The sequence below is a fragment of the Nilaparvata lugens genome, chromosome 10, assembly GCF_014356525.2.
Source record: "Nilaparvata lugens isolate BPH chromosome 10, ASM1435652v1, whole genome shotgun sequence".
Classification (NCBI taxonomy): Eukaryota; Metazoa; Arthropoda; class Insecta; order Hemiptera; family Delphacidae; genus Nilaparvata; species Nilaparvata lugens.
In genome coordinates, this window is record NC_052513.1 from 24,249,796 (window position 1) to 24,270,122 (window position 20,327).

The following is a 20,327-nucleotide window of genomic DNA, read 5'->3' on the forward strand; positions in this document are numbered from 1 at the left end:
CCGAATATGATTTTGTTGTGGGGGGTGACTTTAATATAAATGTAATCGATTCTACTGCTAGAGAAACAATTGATTTCAGAAACACTTTAAGATCAAATGACTTACACCTGACCAACTTTGAACCAACTCGGGGTCAAACCTGTCTGGATAATGTAGCAACCAACTTAGATTCTGGTTTGTACTTGGTGGAAGTAAGGGATTACGTTTTGTGTGATCATTTTTCGGTGTCTTTCAAGGTAACTGTGAATGATGAGGGACGCAGTTGGGAAGGTGGACCTAATGATTCAAATTGTCCCCCCAGACTGATAAGACCTATAACACAGGATAGAATTGAAAATTTCTGTCATAGTCTCAGTGCGATTGAGTGGCCCAATGTTTTGATTTTCTCCGGGGGAGAGGAGAATTTCAATGCTTTCATTGACCTTTTCATGAGGCTCTTCCATGAATTCTTTCCTGCTAGATTGTCAAAACAAAGGAGTTTCACAAAAAAAGAGGAATGCCTGATTGGATAAATCAGTCTGTACTGGCTCTTAGGAATTGTGTCTTGATAGCATATGATAAGTATAGATTGAGTCAATCACCACATGATCAACGTGTGTTTAAATCTGTACGTAAGCTGTACAGACATGAACTGAGACAGGCTAATTTGCAGTACAATGCACTGAAAATTGAGAGGGCTTCTAATAAGTGTTCTACGGCTTGGAGCATTATCCGGGAAGTATCTAAGCCTTCAAGACAAACAATACGAAATACGCCAGTCACACCTGATGAATTCAATGATTTTTTTGTCTCGTCTGTTCTCCATATACGTGAAAGATTGATACTCCTCCAGTGTCAGCTGTGCAATTACTTGCCAGGAGTTCTGCTCCGGTTTCCACATTCAGATTCAGGCCACTCTCTTTCAAGACTGTTGAAAACATAGTATTGAAAATGAAAAACAGCAAAAGTAGGGACATATATGATCTTTCAAGCTCCTTAATTAAAGCTGTGATTGCTTTTATTGTGACTCCTCTTACAAATTGTATTAATGCCTGTATTGACGATGCAGTTTTCCCCTACATTCTGAAGCATTCCAAGACAGTGCCAGTTCATAAGAAAGGGAGTTGGGACGATCCTGCCAATTTTCGACCTATATCAGTAGGATCAATATTTGCAAAGGTTTTTGAGACTGGTATGGCAATAGCATTGTATGAATATTTTGAAAGCAAGAATATATTCACATCTTCCCAGTATGGATTCAGGTCTGGTCGGTCAGCAATTGAAGCTGTGGAGAGTTTGGTGACGGATATTTTGAAGAGTTTTGAGATGAATAGCCTTGCTGGAGTAACCATGTGCGATCTGAGCCGTGCATTTGATGTTGTTGACCATGATATATTGTTGGCTAAGCTTGAACACTTTGGCATTGAGGGAAAGAGCAATCAGCTGTTGAGATCATATTTGACAGATCGTAGGCAGACGGTTTGTGTTAATGGTGTCTTCTCTCATCCAAGATATGTGAAATATGGCGTCCCACAGGGATCGAATCTGGGGCCATTGCTTTTTATAATAATGACAAATGATATTAGAGTGAGTGTGGATAGTAGGATAGTGAGCTATGCTGATGACACATCATTACTTTCATGTGATGCAAATCTGGATATGTTAAGGGAAAGGATGGTTGATGCTCAAAACGACATTTCTTCTTGGTTTCGGGCAAACTACTTCTTATCAAATCGAGAAAAAACCAAGTCAATTATTTTTAATTTGAAAAATATAAAAGATGAAATCACTTCAGCTAAGCTACTTGGTATTATTCTAGATACAAAATTAACATGGACATGCCACATTGACTGGTTATGTGGTCGGCTCAGTAGAGTGGTTTTTCTTATAAGACGTCTGAGAACTCTTGTTCCTCAGCAATATTTGAGGACGTCCTACTTCGGGTTTTTCCAGAGTTTAATTCAATATGGGCTTATCCTATGGGGTGGAGCAGCCAATACTAGTAGGGTGCTGCTTCTTCAGAAAAAAGTAGTAAGGCTTATGGCCAATGCTGACTACCTCGCTCACTGTCGCCCAATATTTGTTTCGTTGGAGGTTATGACTGTGTTCAGCCTGTACGTCATGCGACTCCTGGTCAGGGTCAGGGACGAGTTGGATGTTCTTGAGTGTAGGTCTGAGATCAAATCAAATCAAATCAAATTGGCTTTTATTTTGCATATAACAAAAATACAAGAAAAAACTTATAACTCAATAACATAACATAATTTTACAAACAGTGTATACTTTAGGCAGAACAAATTCTAAAAATATTATGCATCACAACCACTTAGGCCAGAGCCTGAGTGTGGTACATGGAGTCCGTTAAAATAGCCAATACTATTTAAATATAGGCCTAATAGCCTATATTGTTACTTAAAATAAGCATTCTATACTTATAGAGAGAATATACTTTATACTAGAGAATATACTAGAGAATATACTTTAAGAGAGAATATACTTTAGAGAATATACTATAAGAGAGAATACTATACTTTAAGAGAGAAGAATATTACAAAAGTATTAGAAACTAGAACAATATAAAACTACAGTACAACACATATCAGTGGAACAAAGAAACCATATATTGTTGCACTACAATAAACAACACAGCATATACTAGGGTAAGCGTAAAATCTATTTATATAAATTATAAAAACTGATCACGACTGACTGATTGACTCTCGCATTCATCAGCAAAAACCATAAAATTACCGTAATACTGTATTACTATAAACATCGTTTGCAATACAGCTTCCTTACAGATCGCAGATGCTCGCTATTCATTTTTATTTATTTTTTCATTGTTATTAATAAATTTAATATTTTGTTTTATTTTTTATTATTATTTTTATTATTATCATTACTATATGAGTAATTTTTCTTTTTATGAAACGGAGCTGTGGGGCATCAGTTAATTAGTTATTGATAAATAGAATGAATTAGTTCTTCAATACCCTCCCTGCCAATCTCCTTCAACCAACCAGTAATAAGTTTTTTATAAATAAAAAGGGAATAATCCTCTACCCTTCTTAAGAAAGCCGGAATGTTTCGGAAAATGATGTGCGAAATGTAATGAGTGTTTGTAGTGGAGTGAGCCCCCACAAGTCTAGGTACTTCTATGCCCAAAGACTCCGCCGACCGAGTACTATAGTTGTGAGCAACTCTCGTGAACATATCTGCTCTATATTTATGAATATACAACAGTAGGCTCTTGACATACAACTGGCGAATATCGAGAACGTTGAACTCGTCATATATTAGTGCAGTTGGGGTACGGACGGGTTTTTTTAAAGCAATTTTTATAATTAGTTTTTGAGTTATCAATAACGGAGATAGAATTGTTTTATAAGCACCCCATAAGCTAAAATCCCAGCAACTAATAACGATTGGACATATGCAAAGTATACATTCCTAAGTTCATCTTTAGATAAAAACTGACGTAAGTTGAGAAAAATGTAAATGGATTTACGTATTTTATTTTTCAGATAGGCAATGTGAACTGACCAGTTAAGTCTTTCATCAATCATAATTCCCAAATACTTGTAAGAACTCACTCTCTCAATACAATCGCACTGACACTGATTGTTATCTGGATTCCCACAAGAATGTAACATTAACGTGTCAACAGAAGGCTCATGATTTTTCCGTAAAGAAATTCCATGAATTTTGATTTTTTTATATTAAGCGTCAAAATATTATCATCAAACCACGCCTTCAAAAGGTGGAGATCACGAGAAGCCTTTTGATACATTTCTTCCTTATTCACCCCGGTTACATGCAGAGCTGTATCATCAGCAAATAGGAACAGGTTACCGTCAAGTGGCAGTTTAGCTAAGTTGTTTATATAAATCAGGAATAAGAGAGGCCCCAAGGTGCTGCCCTGAACCACACCGTATTCAATGTTGTTAATTTTACTCTCAACACCCAACAGTTGGACGACCTGTTTTCTATCCGATAGACAACTCCTGAACCAATTGTAAGAGTTGTGACGAATACCTAACATTTCAAGTTTTTTTAATAGCTTCGATCTATTGACTGTATCGAAGGCTTTGGCCAGGTCCCGAGATATTATTAAATTATTAAGGTTTTTATTTATTGATTGGTCTACTTCTTGAATTAATTCATACAGTGCATCAGATATGTTTTTGTCCTTCCTGAATCCAAATTGTCCATCTGCAAGAATGTTGTTAGCCTCAATGTAATAATTACTCAACTGAAATTTTATAATTCTTTCTAAAACTTTAGAGAAAATGCTTAAAATAGAAATAGGTCTGTAGTTACTTTCATGGGATCTATCACCATTTTTAAAAAGTGGAAAAACTCTGGCTATTTTAAAACTATCTGGATAAATACCCTGAGTAATGCTCAAATTATAAATGTGTTTAAGGGGTTTAATAAAGATTTTAATATGTTGTTTGAAAAATTGAGCAGATATATTGTCGAAGCCGGGAGCGGACATGCCTCTTATTTCGGAAGCAAATCTACAAATATCATCATCATTTACCGGATGCAAGATGAAGTTCGTGTCGAGTCTATAGAGATCATCATCAATAGCTGGAACACTATTGGAATGAACGGCCTTTGCCAAATTCTCCCCTACGTGCGAAAAATAGTCGTTGAATTAATCTGCAACTACTCTCGCTTTATGAAGTGGAGAATCAAAAATATAATTTTTTTTGAAATGATCTAATGGAAATCCTTCTTTTTTATTATTTCTTCCTGAAATTTCATTTATTACGCGCCAGAACTTTTTTGGGTCATTACCACTATCGTTTACTTGATCTCTATAATACTGGGCTTTGGTTTTTTTAAGTAAGTCATTTAATCTATTTCTATAGTTTTTAAAGTAATTAATTAATTCTAAATTAAAGGGTTGTCTCTTAGTAAGCCTATGTAAATTATCTCTCTCTCTAATTGACCTAACTAATCCATCCGTTATCCAGGGCTTTATTTTTCTAAAACGTGAGTTCACTTGTGTGACCGGCTTTTTTGACCGTTAAATTTTATAATAGAAAAAAAATTATCTGCTGAAGTATTAACATCTTGCTCGGCAATCACAGAGTCCCATGTTTCCTCTCTGAGAAAAGATTCTAAAGTTTCACTATGAATGTAAAATTTAGGTGATTCAGTTGTGGTTGTATCCATAGAATTTGAATTTATTTGCAAGGCTACTATGTAATGGTCTGTTATAGAAACTTTTGCAATTGCTGACTGAACTGAAGACACATCAATATTTTTTATAAATACATGATCAATCAGTGTACTGCTATTATTCCGTTCTCTTGTTGGTTTATCAATACAATTTATAAACCCATTTTCGTACAAAGCATATAAATAACTGTCTGTTTGTAAGTCGTTATTTAATATATTAATATTAATGTCTCCTGCGATTATATTGGTTTTGCCCTTATTGGTTTCAATACAATAATTTCTAAGATGATCAGTGAATTCCTGTACATTAGAATCATGGGTTCGATAAATTGCTAATAAACAGTATTTTTTTTCATCATAGTGAAAGTCAATTTCTACAGCATTGACCCCACCGATATTCAAACTTCTCCCAACTGATGATAACGATTTCTTGATAAAAACAAGCACTCCGTCGTTTCTGTTACGCTTATCTGCTGTCTGATAAGTTTCATAACCGTCAAGTTGCTTGATATCATCTATATTGAGCCAAGTCTCAGTCAACACAATAATGTCTATTTCAAAATCTAATGAGTTGAGTCCCACCAATAAATTGTCAATGTTTTCATTGTAGCTTCTTATATTTAAATGAATTATTTTCAAGCTTCTCTCTTTATTAAAAAATGAATTGAATGAATTAAATGTATCATACTCTCTACAAAATATTGTATTATAATTGTCTAATTCTATTTCATGTCTGTCCATAGACAGTAAAAAAAATTCTAAAACAAAAAATAATAAAAAATCTCCGGGACTATCCGCCCGCTCAACCGCCACAAAAAATACAAATTTCATGTAACATAATGTACGGAAAAAATTTGAACATGATAATATACATTGGAGGCAGAATAGATGGTTTTTTTTGGTATTTGTGTAAATAAGAACCATAAATTATTAGACCAACACTAGGGTGTATCATAACTAATAATAAAGCAATATAGTCTAATTATGTTATCATAGATAATATTTAAAAGTAGACTATTTGAATATCATATTACTTTTGATAATTCTCGAAAAATTATTCGAATAATTCAATATTATTAGCAATTACAAGCAGCATTATAAGGATTAAATCAACATCCGTTAATATCAATATTAATTGACATCAATCAATATTAATTGTAAAGGGTACCGTACTACAAATGATCATAATACTTTAGCCAATCATTCAAATTGAATATCGCATCATTATCTTCCAACAATGTAATTATTCAATTTAATTATTAATTCGAATTGAATACATTACTTTCTGATAACAAAATTATTCGAATTGAATCCTATTACTTTTTAATAATGCAATTATTCGAAACAAATATTTAACCTCACTATAACTACCCAAGTTACAGGAAATTAGTTAAGTTTTTCTTTTTTAGCTGCGTAGAAATAAAACAAGATAAAAACTAAAACAAAAACAAGATAAATTAACAAAACAGCACAATGCTAGGAAAGAAAGTAGACTCGACTGTTATCACTATACAGAGAAGATACCAGTTGAAGTAGAATAAATATTTAAGTCAAGTCAGCTAATCAAGCCCGGAGCTACATGTAACAATTACAGTAAATATACTAATAAGATTCTACAGTAAATTAAATTCTATGAAATCACTTGTGATCCAGAAGGCCTATACTAAATTCAAATATTTCCAGATTATTTTTCAAATATTTCCAGATTATTTTTCAAATAATTTAGAGAACAATACATAATTCACTCCAAAAAAGACACACTATATTATCCTACTCCTCACTCAAAGCAAGATAAAAAATAATAATGAAAAAATAAAAATTGAACCTACCTAACCATTGTTTTCAACGCGGATAACGCAGATAAATTAAATTAAAGTAATGACTGGTTAAGAATGTTGAGTAATCTGATAATTATATTTTTGTTTTTTTATGCTGGAATAATGAAAATAAAACAAGCAAATAGATTTATTAATTATTACTCTAAAGATAATCCTATAAAATGTATAGAATTAATATTGAATTCATTCAATAAATACCGCAAAAAATAATCAACAGAAATTAAAACCATCTAAATGACCCAAGGAAATGAATTAGAAAAATTGTACCTGGCTTATCCATGACTTATTTTACAAAAATTTTTTCCACATTACCGGCCACTTTTTCAACAGATTCACGTGAACTGTTAGCTACTGCCTCATGAATGTCATCTGGAACCCATACTCTGATAGGACTGTCGTTGGTAACCACCTTCACCCACACTCTTCCGTTCCTTAGCCACGCACTATCGATTTTTTTATCTTTCACCAATCTTTTTCCGTACGATAGAATGTACTTGTTCTGAGGTGTTAAGTGTTCGTTGATGAAAACATTTCCATCCGGTAGGGCAGCGTCCACCTTCTTCGCCGTTAATCGGTGCTTTCTTCCAGCAGACAACCACGAATCCCGTGTAGATCTCGATAAGAAACAAGCTATTATGGAGGGGTGTTTAGCGTAGATACACGGGCATTTCACCAGACAAGCATGTCATCTGAATGTTCCTTTTGTCAGGTTAAAAAAACTTCAAGGACATTATAGAATATCATCAATCAAGGCATTCAATAAGCTGCCTGTTAGTGTGAGATATATGAATCAAGCCCGTTTTAAAACTCAAGTTAAAAAGCTGCTAACAGAGAACCCATTACATAATGTAGAGGAATTTTTCAATTTGCCCGTCGATGTAGTGAATACTTATTTTGTGTGATAATATATAGTTATAATGGCTCAGTAGTTTTATGGGATTATTCTTGACGACACCTAATGTACATTAAATTGTATTTATTGGTGGATAAACGTATTCTATTCTATTCTATTCTACATTCACAAAAAAAAAAACATTTGAGAATGTAGAAGTCTCCTAGCCGGTCCTCACCAGGGAAGAAAGACATGTAGAATTATGTGATCAAAAGATGCGGTGCTTCAATGAACTGCCGAAAGGTGGCCAGCCAGTGAGCGCCTACCGCACCATCCACGGTGCGCTGGTCGCAGCTGAGAGTAACGCTCATTAAATCTGCTGCTCTTGACCTGATAAATCATAGATCATTTGACAATGTAAGGAAATTGCTCGACAAATGTGAGGAATCTACCTCATCTAATGTTTGGAGTTTTATTTATGGTAACAGTGACTATACAAGCCATTGTAGTCAAAAGAAGTACGTGATTCGTATGTTTAGGGACCTGATAAACCGAAATTCACCCAAAGTTAAGGAATCAGAATTTCAAGGGTTGTTTTTTTTGTGATAATTATTAGTGTGCTCAGTCAATTTGGAATATAGCTTTGTAATGATCAAAAACATTCTACATAATTAATGTCTATATAATTGAATACCGGTACCTTAACAATTTCGTTCTAAGTTCAACCATCTATGAAATCCATCTTCTATTCCATAAACCGATTCAGCACTCGATCAATCAAGTTCACACCTTTAAACTGATGATTAACAACTTTTTTTAGCAAATGTCTATAGCCTACATGACATCTTAAGGACCACTGCTGACACAAATGTTTATAAAAGTAGAATAGAATGAATATTTCGAGTGATACATTTTTCCTTGATTTCTCAGGTATGATGCGTATGATAATTGAAAATTGTGACATCAAATTGAAGAGAATCTAATGTTCTATAAGCTCATCTTTAGAACATACTTCTCCAATTCATCGTTGAGAAGTTATAAGGCCAAAAATGAAAAAAATCGTAGGGAAAAGGTTTTTTCAAAATGTTACGAATAAAACTTGTAGGGAAATTCGTGAGCTTCAATTTTTCATTGAGTAAAAATATCCGTAAAACTCTCATATTGTTCGAGATATAAGTTATGTGTAAAACCAGAAAATGGTACTTTCAATTTACCCTCACCTCTTTATGACAGTGAGTAAGTGCTGAGGACTTTTGATATATTTACCCCCTAAACATTTTTAAAAGAGCTGCGAGATCAAATTGTGTTCCAAACTTTTCTCTCTATAATCTTTCGTTGACTGGACTATTATTTTCCATCGACAATGAAACTAACAAAATAGCTAATCATGCTACTTACAAGAGTAGTTAAATCTACAGTGAACTGTACAACATTGATGCTGATTGATAGAATAGAATGACTACCTTCATTCTTCGTAAAGTTAGGGCTAATTGATAAGGGCAGCAAACTCACCCTCCATCATGGGTAGGAATAAGTTGCTTCTCAAGTCCACCAACGGCGAGTATACACGACTGAGATGGATTTATGAACGCGCTGAATTGTTTAATACCCATCATTCCCAGATTTGATACAGTTATTGTACCTTCCTGAAAATCACGAAGAAAAAATTAATTAAAGTAGGTCTAATTCATATCCATCTCAATGTTGAAATAACCCTACAATAACAAACTCTCTAAATTGGGGTGATTCGGAAGTAGATAGCAACTTCATAGAAAATATATAATCTATAGGAATAAGTCGACTTGACAATCAAACTTCTTCAAATCCAATCGTGTATTGAAGTAAATATGTAGGAAGTAATCTAGAATAATTCGAATGGAATAATCAAATAGAGAATTTTGGTTGAGTGATTTCAAATAATTTGGGAAAAATCCTATATAAAAACATATGGAGAGTAAAATCATGAACCAATGATTTTCCAATGTCAATGAATTCGGATGCAAGCAGGCAGGACTTCCTATAATATACCGGACCTGCGCCTACAAAAAAAAAATGGCCGCCGAAGGTGGTGGCTGGCATTGATATTCTAAACGGAAATTAGACGAACTGAGATTTCGACAAACTGAGACGCTCTCTAACAGCTGATTAGTGATTTTTTATCAGTAGGAATTTCTATAAGAACACCACGTACGGCGGCCATTTTTTCTAGGCTCAAGTCCGGTAGTATATAGGAGGTCCTGATGTAAGAGACTTAAATACAGTACCGAGAAAAACCATATTTGCGGTGAATATGTATCGTAGGACAAATCTTCGACTTGAAAAAAAAATCGAAAAGCGGCAGTAGTCAGGTCCAGAGATTTTTAACTTGTCCGCTAAACGCTGTCAAGATGAAATAATCTACAGATGGAAGTAAATTGGAAATTGCATTTGTTCAAATACTAAATAGTGAATAATTATTTTTAAACGAAAATCCCAATTAAATGCTGTAAATCACTCCGAAGACTTCTGCAAATATTGACAACAGGTTAAACAGCTAGATGGAAATCTAGGACTGACAAATCTATTTCCCGGGCTGACAAATAATTTTTGAATAGTATAGCGCTCATCGAATTTTCATCTAGCTGTTTACCCTGTTGTCAATATTTGCAATAGCAACAGTTTTCGGTGTGATTAACAGCATTTGATTGGGATTTTCGTTTGATTATAATAAATTATGAAATAATCGTAGCAAAGGGTTTGACACTTTCAATACTTAAAATTTGTGGCCGCTATGGCTTCGTATAAAATGAGCGCTGCTATCCAGAGATTGTCAGTTTGGTGTAAGGGTAAGCATTCCTGACTAGCAATTGGGAGGTACCGGGTTCGATTCCCGGGCTGGCAAATAATTTTTGGATAGTAGTTCTCATTGAATTTCCATCTAGCTGTTAACCCTGTTGTTAATGTCTGCAGTAGCAGAAGTCTTCGGGTTGATTTACAGCATTTATTTAGGATTTTCGTTAAATAATAATTAAAAATTTGTGACCTTGAAATCCGACTGCAGCTTCCCTGCTTTGGCTTTTTGGGTAAGTGATCTGATACCCGAACTGATGTCAGCTAAGCTTTTGGAGTCTGCTTCAAAAATAGTTGGTATTGTGAGACCAGATTTACTACTGACAATAAAGCTTACGTCCACTGTATTGTACCTGGAAACATTACATTATCTGAGAAATGAACACTACATGTCCTCATTCACTCAAGGCCCAAGCTTGCACATAATTACAAGATTTTCTATTGAGAACGCATCTTGTTATAAGCTGATTATTGATTTTAGTTGAGAAGTTTATCTATTTTAATTTAAAATATTAAATTTAATTGCTGTTTGTGTGTTTGTTTGTATGTATGTTTGTTCATTCTAGACTTGACAGAACGGCATGAAACTTTGGGAATATGTTGTGTGAATATTGGGGATGATTTCTGTCCAGAAATATTAATAGGGAGGCTAATAATAATAATCAATTAATCTATTCTACAAACCTATGTTTTCGTACTTGCTGGCCAAGGGCCTAAAGTAGAACGGGAAGATGATCATGATTCAAGATCATGCTGTGATAATATGATTTAGCATCTAAAGTTATCGGCTGTAATAAAAAGGTCACCCGTGCTTAATACGGTAGTTTGGGGTTGAAGTGTAGTTGATTGGTACAAGCTGTAGATAGAAGACCTATACAAAATTATCAGTTTCCTTTCATTGAGAAACTGGAAAATGTTGGAGAAAAATGATTCACCTCATGAAAGAGAGTTGTTCATATTGCATCATTAATTACTGAAGAATGACAGAATAATTTCCATTTTTTCATTCAGCGTAGCTGATATCCATCCTAAAGTGGAAGATGGAAAGAATAAGGAATTCTGTGTGATTCATCGTATATCGCATATTCCTTGGACCATATATTGGCAATCGGCAACTATGAACGCAATCTTTGAAACACTGACTCAACCTATCTATTTTTTTTAATTGAACACTTTACTCGTAGATTGATTGTCTACCAATAGATTGAGAAAAATATGTTTTCGGTATAATGAGTGCTGCATGACTAAGCACATAGGAAGTCCGTATTTAGATGTAAATGGAAATATTGATTGTCAGATAAATTTAATGATTCACCAAATAAAGTCAAGTATGACATGAGATACATTGCCTTTTTGAAGGTACGAGGTTCGCCGGGCCAACAAGTAGCCTACATAATAATTTACTATTTTGAAATGGAAATGCTGTATGGAAACTTACTGTCTAATAAATGTATCCATCCAAACACTGTTCGCTTCAGGCACTTGCAGGCAAGTCAATGCTGTGGCTTTTATTATAAAATCATTAATGCTCAGTTTGATATTTCCTTCTTGGAGATTGGCATTCATTTCCTTCCTCAAATTTATAAGTTTTTCAGCATTAATGTCCATGGTCAAGTAATAATGAGGTATTGTCTGAAAAATATCAATAATTAAATAGAAACAGTTATTCATAAAAGTGTGGGAAGTAACAAAAGATATAGTGTGTAGAACAATATAACAAAATAACTTTACCAATCTGATTTTTCAACTTTCAACCAGTCAAATCATAATAATTATATACTCTTCAATAATGTCAAATAATCTTATAAAGTGATCTGTTGTCTCATGTATAATAATATAATATCGGGGCACCGAGCTTTGCTCGTTACTCATTTATTGATACTAAACACTTCATTTTCAATAATTTAGCTCATACTCATAATACAAGAAATCTAATTAACTTTGGTATTGCTCATCCCCGACTCCTACATAACTGCTTTAAAAATAATAGTGAATACATCTGTCATATATTATATAGAAACGTTCCCAATCATTTAAAACAGTCTGAAAATTACAGTATTAACACCTACAAGCAACATTTGAGTAGATGGCTATTAGAAATTGGCAGGGATGCTGCAGAGCAACTGATTCAATCCGCCTTCTTATTCAGAACTTGATCTCATAGTGAATTTGCCATTTATAATGATTAAGTATAGCCTTTAACATCAGCTATAGTGAGGTCCACATTATAATGGCAGTGGATAAAGATAGAAGAATAGCGATGCCGATTCTCTGTATTAATTAATTATATTTCTACACTGTCAAAAACATAATTGATTCTAAATATATGTACTATGTATATATATTTGTCTGTATATACTTATTACCAGTATGGAATTTCATTGTGTGCAATTTATATTCTTGATTTGCTGATGAGTGTTAGTATATTCAATTACAATAGTTTCAATTATAATATGTACAAAACATGAGAACATAATCTCAACTTGAAAGAACTCACTCTCCACTCACAGACTCAAGTCTTTGTGGAGAGTATTCACTGTTAAATGTGTAAATGAATTTTATAAATTTGTATTATGTTTTGTGAATAAAAAGCTATTTGATTTGATTTGATAAACAGAACACAGTTCTTCAAAATGATTGGGGAAAGACAAACAGGCACAGCTCAAAACTGTTTCTTCCCCGAATTTTGATTTAAATACACTATAAATGGTCTAAAAAGTAGGTTATGTTTCATACACTTGAATTCAGGTCCAATTTTCAGTCAAAATATTTGAAAACAGAAAAGTTATAATTTAGATTGTTTACAAACAAAATTGAATAACAAAAGGTGTAAGTGCACGTCCAGTACCAACATACCTGTCATCAAATTTTTGGTTGGGGATCGATTTAGTACCTATGTTATTTTGAGCACAAAATCACAAAAATTAAACGGCGTCACTATTGTTTTTAAAATAAACTAAGTTCAAAGTAGCACAATTTTACATGCATTCAGCCTATGAGTAGCAGCCATTTTGATTATTGAAATCATCAAATTATGATATTCCTAATCTGAGTTTCTCTAACCAAAAGCTTTTCCTAACCTAAAGCTTTTCCTAACCTAAAGCTTTTCCTAACCTTAGCTACTTATGGTTGCTACTTATAGGTTAAATGCATGTAATGTTGTGCTACTTTGAACTTAGTTTATTTTAAAAACAATAGTGACCGCCGTTTAATTTTTCTGATTTAGTGCTCAAAATAACATACTAAATCGATCCCAACCAAAAATTTTATGACAGGTATGTTGGCACTGGACGTACACTTCAGCCTAACAAAATAACACTCACTGATCACTTAAAACTGTGAAATAATGATTACCTTCGAATATTATTTATACTCTAATTAAGAGTAATAAACCATGTCATGTCAACAAATCAGATTATTTTGATAAAGTTTCTAGACAATAATTTCTTGCGAGATACGGTAAGCTGATTGAATGATTACACAGCTGATCTCCCACACAGGCACACGCATCTTCTGTTATTGACAGAAGACGAAATTATCATCTGTACTTCTAAGGATGAATTATCCTTTTAATGTCCATCAGCGAGTTTTCCCAGGGATGAGACAATGATAGTGCAATCGAAATTTTATATCATAAATTTACTGTTCCAAATTTCGTGAAAATCGTTAGAGCCGTTTTCGAGATCCGTTGAACATAAATAGCCAGATATAAAAATAACCAGATATAAAAATATAATCAGACATACAGAAATTGCTCGCTTGATATAATAGGATGTGGAGAAAATCTTGAATAGAGGAAGGTTGTCTTATATGGAGGAAATTATTCTCATTATATTTCCACATGGAGCGAATAAGTGATGAGAATTCCATCTCATACCGTATTTCTTTATCATTGAAGAAAGCTTGTCTACAAAAATTTACCTGTTTGGACTGGCAAAATTTTTGAGCCAACTCTTCGCGATCATTTGAAATTGCTCTGTCATTATAGGGAGAGGAAGATTTTCTGTAATCTGTCCTTATTCTTGGTCCAGAATGAGGCACTTTCATCAGATGTTCAATCTGAATCGGCCCAAAAACTTCATTACCCTCATTGGTAAGAATAAGCTGCAACTGAAACGTCATTGTTATTAGAGTTATAGAAAACATTTCTATATAATATGGAAATTCATTTTCAGAATAATAAACAGTAAAAACTGTTGCAGAATTGAATCTACAGTACAGTCTATATAAGAGAATATGTAGATGTACTACAAAACTTCAGAAATGTACTACACTTTTAAAACTTTACTAAATTGTATTAATTTATTAGAAACATGGGAATTATCTAATACCACTAGCATTTCAACTTCATTGGTTATCGATAATAAGAGTTTGAATACAAGATGAACAAGCTCGAAAATATTTTCATAATAGAAGGAATGGAAGGTTGGCGGAATGATTAATTGATTCTCAAAGAAGAACTCAATAGTGTTATGAGATAATGTTATGACATGTGGATGTGATAATACTGATACTTTGTAAGCGATAATCCAATTGAAGAGGAGCCTTCCAAATATAGTAATACCGACTGATTTATTATAATTTTACACAATTCACGAGAGTATTGATTTTATAGAATAAAATGAAGGTTCGCTCTACAAATTAGGTACTTGATGAGCTCTAAGATTATTAGCGGTAGTGGTTGATGGGAATAAGATCGGTTAATAGATGGATAAGGAATGAATTTGGTAGAAAAAGTTACTTTTTCTCTCTTGAATGATGAGGTAATTAATAATATTTACAAAATGAATGTTATCTCTTCAATAGCACTTTAGGGTACCTGGGTTGCCTAAGCACAAGGTGTGCCAGAGAAACTTACTTATTAGAAAGGTCAATAAAAACAAAAGTACTTTAGATATTGTTTCAATCTTTTTCTTATAAGTCAATTTTTCTCATGCAGTCTTGAAAATGACATCAGACCAATGTCGACCCCCATTGCGCATACACTGACAAAGTCGATTTTTGAAATGTCGTTGCAGTATATTAATCGGTATGTTGACAACGGCTTCGCGAATGTTGTTCTTGAGGTGTGCTATGGTCCGTGGTCGATCGACATAAACCAGGGATTTCAAACCCTCATAAAAAATCCCATTGAAGAAACGCATGTGGAAATGAGCCTTGTCAAATCACCGCGTCTTCAGGCAGGTTATTGTCAATCAGCATATCACATGCATTTTTGCGGGCAACAAAATCGTGTTAAGTCAATTCTTGAACAACAGCCAATTTAAAGAGATGAAGTTGAAGGTCTTCATAAAAAAATCGTCGAACAGTGGAGTCAGAAATAGCCATAGCAGCTGCGTGTTTGCGAGCCGAACGCCGGGGAGAACGCACAGCTGACTGCCTCACTCTTTCGATATTTTCTGGAGTTCTTATGGTTCCTTGAAGTCCATTTCTGGGTTTAACGACACTTCTACACTCCTGAAATGAGTTAACCCACGACAGAATCGAATTATGGCCAGGATCGAGTCTGTGGGGAGGAATTTCGAATCGAGCGCGGAAGGTGATCGTCCATTAGAAAAGAAGCTCTCAACTGCGAAGGCCCGCTGGTCTCTAGACCGGAACATGATGGCTATTTACTTGAGGGAGGATAAATTTACGAACTTCCCCCTCCAGATGCGCTCCCTCCTGCCCCTCTACACGACCAATTCAAGGCATGGACTTTTTTCAAATAAGTCAGTTTCTCTGGCGCACCTTATAAATGATTCTATGAATAAAAATGTTTATGTATATGTATATAAACTTTCATGTTCTGATGAAGAGTCATCTGCGATTTTTTTCCAATCTTCCTTAAATTTGGAGACAACTTAAAGAATGAAAGATTCACACATAGACTATCAACTATTAAAATATCAACATTGTATAAATTTTACAAATTATCAACAAACCTTTTCGGTGGACACTCTTCTTGGTGCTTTATTCTCTTCTCTTCTTGCCAGAGAACGATTTTCATTTATTTTATCTGCTGCACCTATTCAAAATATTTTAGACTATTATAATCTCACTTCATCAAGAATGATCATATTCCACAAAATATATTCGGATATATTATGATATAATAAGATGAATTCTTTTGAATTCTTTAATTTCAAAGAAAGTAAATAAAATACTGTGATGGATTTACTGTTAATGAATACTGAAATCAGTTCACTGTGAGTGTAAGTGACTTGATACTCGTATTCCCATGATTCTCATATCAAGGAATTACAATAACTAGCCTTTTCATTGTAGGTTATTTTATTTTACATTATATTCTGTGGCGACATTTTTGTGCATTAAATCCTATTATATTAAGCGAGCAATTTCTGTATATATGTATATATATATATTTATATGGTTATCTGGTTATGTGGTTATATGGGTATATATTTATGTTCAACGAATCTCGAAAACAAGACAACAATTTTCATGAAATTTGGAACATAGAAGGTTTATGATATAAGAATTCGATTGTACTAGGTCTCCTCCTTGGGAAAACTCGCTGAACGACATTAAAAGGATAATTCGTCCTTGGCTGAAACAGCTGTGGATAGTAAAAAAGAAATTGAGCTAGTGAGGATGTGAAAAATCAAAATATCGCATCCCTGAAATTCATAAGATAACGTATAGCCAGCTGAGAAATATAAACACGATCATTTTAGAGAATTGTATTCTTTTTACTGTTAAAAGATTCCGTTGTACAGTCATACTAAATCACAAAGAAACTGGCACTTCACATCTATCAAATTATACTAGTAGCTCTGTGAACAGTAGACCTCGCGCTGAGTAAGTTACATTACGTTGTTATGTTCTCTCAAAAATAATTAAATGAATAATTCATCAGTTTCAAATGTCTAGAAAAACTCCTAAATAAACATACAGCTTTCTGTCCTATCGTACCGTGACGTGTCATCCCGGAATGTGAGTGTGAGCGCTGTTATCAGGTCTGGCTGCAACTGTCTACTAACGTTGATGGAAAGATACATTTTCAAGATGCTCGATGTTTTTGAACGGGTAGTATATTATTATAGTCCACTAGACAGCTGATTTATGATAAATGATTCTATAGTCTGATTTTTACAGTAATATTTTGGCGTATGAAGGGGACTCCTATTTCCTTTTACATTATCATTGAAATGCAAAATTTCCGAAAAACATTGAGTATACGTCGACGCGCAATTAAAAAAGGAACATGCATGTCAAATTTTATGAAAATCTATTACCGTTTTTCGCTGTGAATGCGCACATATAAACATATAAACATATAAACATATAAACATATACCATATAAACATATAAACATATAAACATATAAACATATAAACATATAAACATATAAACATATAAACATATAAACATATAAACATATAAACATATAAACATATAACATATAAACATATAAACATATAAACATATAAACATATAAACATATAAACATATAAACATATAAACATATAAACTATAAACATATAAACATATAAACATATAAACATATAAACATATAAACATATAAACATATAAACATATAAACATATAAACATATAAACATATAAACATATAAACATATAAACATATAAACATTAAACATATAACATATAAACATATAAACATATAAACATATAAACATATAAACATATAAACATATAAACATAAAACATATAAACATATAAACATATAAACATATAAACATATAAACATATGAACATTTAAACATTTGAACATTTAAACATTCGAACATTCAAACATTTAAACATGAAGCCAACGATCCTGGTGAATTTCAAATTGGGTTCATGCTATGTATTATTGATTTGAGGTTTCTGATGAACGACAGTAACGGTTGACACAATGATTCTATTTCATTGCAAAATTAATAACATATTATTCACAAGAAGCTCTACATACCTTTTTCTCTCGCCCATCGTGAAATGTTATCATGTTCTTTTGTTGCCGAGTAGACAGAAAGCAGAGCTTTACAGCCTTTTAAGATGAACCACGATTGCTTATTGCAAAATATTCTTTGAACTTTGAAAGAAGATTGAAACTTATTCTGTAACATGATCATGATAGGAATACGGTTGGTTCTTATACAACTTTAAAATGAATCCAGTTTATCTAAATCTAGAAATCTAGTAAATGTCGAGACGAGTTGAATCCAGATAACGAATTTTAGCGTTAAACAGAATGAAACCAAAAAAAGTAAATCAAATAGTATAGGATACTCTCAAAAATAAAAGGTGAAGAAAAATTCTTGGTCGCATAAAGTAAAACCTTACACTTTTTCTACCTTCTACGTTCTGCTACATTCTACTGAATGTGAAACACATAGTCTATCGAGACACTCAACACGATTGAATTCATTTTCCAGCCTCTGATTGGATGACTGGATTACAAAAACTCGCGTCTCTTTCTAATCAAAGCTATCGAACGTGATATTACGCCTACAAGGACTCTCAATAGCCTATTATTTATCCAAATAACGGTCATAAAAATTTCCAGTTCTTCCTTCAATTCTAAATTCAGACCAGACAACGGTCTAGCAGGAGAGATTGGCTGAATAATGACGAAATAAAGAGTGAACTCCCAGTACTGTACGTCATAGATGAATCAAGCCACACTCATTCTCTCATTCGAGTTTAGAAACAAAGCTGAGAGTATTTTTTGAATCCTCTGCGATCAGGAATAGCCTACTGGCAGAAATGGATTAAAGTAAAACAGGATTCCATTTCTTATTATTTGATAAATGCATGCATTGTACAAAATAAAATATTGTAACAAATCACATACATATTTACATGTCATTGAATTCTGAATAGAATAGTTCATGTCACAGCAAGAATAAATTAAAGTTGGAAATCATGTACGGTATTCACCAATGTCACAGTAACATTTCACAATCAACCACAACTTCAACCTCTTTCTAAATTGCTGACATAATCATCCAGCGCACAAATTTCTATTGGAAGATCATTAATCTTTTTGCCATGTGTTAGCATCTTGCTTTGAAAAATGGTGTTCTGTGAGAGTCCAGTCTCTCAGCATCTCCCTATTCCTGGTGTTGTATGACCCGTCACACTCGTACATTTCCGGTTGAGTGGCAAACACACTGAGGATAGCTCCTCATATTATGCAGATATATTCTATTCAAAAAAGCTGAATTCGAGAGAAATGTATTGTATTTTGTATGATCTTTATAATATCTGAATGGAATTGCACGAATGAAAATGTTGGTATCTGATTCGGCCGATAAAATGCCGGAAAGCTTCTAAATCAATATTGCTATACAGTTAAATTAATGTTCTGGTTCACCGTCACCGAAATCATTGGCATGGCATGAAAATCACATTCAATCACTATATATTTTTGGAAATTTAGCTCAGAATTGCATGAGCTTTTACAGAGAAATCTATTGCGCCACCGAAAATTGTTTGAACGAGCGTTAGCGAGCTCTCACTGCATTATTTGGAGCGAGTTCTCTAGCCAGTGGCTCACTAGTTAGGGTTTTTCTCCATCCGACTCTTCAAAGTAATGTTTCCAGTTGGTGTCACGTGTCATCATAGTCAAGCTGGCGCCTTCAAATTGTGCTCAACGCTACACGCCACACGTCAATGACAAACAACAGTATCAAACATAATTGAAGGGGCAGA

General features: G+C 33.5%; 2 protein-coding genes across 3 annotated transcripts; one reads left to right on the forward strand and one right to left on the reverse strand.

Moving 5' to 3' along the window:
- Positions 1-1,719: 1,719 nt before the first annotated feature.
- Positions 1,720-7,954, forward strand: LOC120353408. Its single transcript, XM_039437016.1, has 2 exons — positions 1,720-2,157; positions 7,664-7,954. Exons 1-2 carry the CDS (start codon positions 2,020-2,022, stop codon positions 7,907-7,909), a joined length of 384 nt encoding a protein of 127 aa, XP_039292950.1. The 5' UTR covers positions 1,720-2,019; the 3' UTR covers positions 7,910-7,954.
- On the reverse strand, positions 7,954-18,872 carry LOC111062433 (dihydrolipoyllysine-residue acetyltransferase component of pyruvate dehydrogenase complex, mitochondrial-like). Of its 2 annotated transcripts, none has more exons than XM_039437012.1 (7): positions 18,586-18,872; positions 16,593-16,675; positions 14,590-14,772; positions 12,107-12,300; positions 10,862-11,021; positions 9,352-9,485; positions 7,954-8,229 (listed from the first exon to the last, which is right to left on the reverse strand). In XM_039437012.1, the coding sequence occupies exons 1-7, from the start codon at positions 18,743-18,745 to the stop codon at positions 8,100-8,102; spliced, it is 1,044 nt and encodes a 347-aa protein (XP_039292946.1). In that variant the 5' UTR covers positions 18,746-18,872; the 3' UTR covers positions 7,954-8,099. The 2 variants fall into 2 exon arrangements, with proteins under 2 accessions (XP_039292946.1, XP_022205821.2); XM_022350129.2 differs by having other exon boundaries at positions 14,590-14,778; positions 18,586-18,871.
- Positions 18,873-20,327: the final 1,455 nt, after the last annotated feature.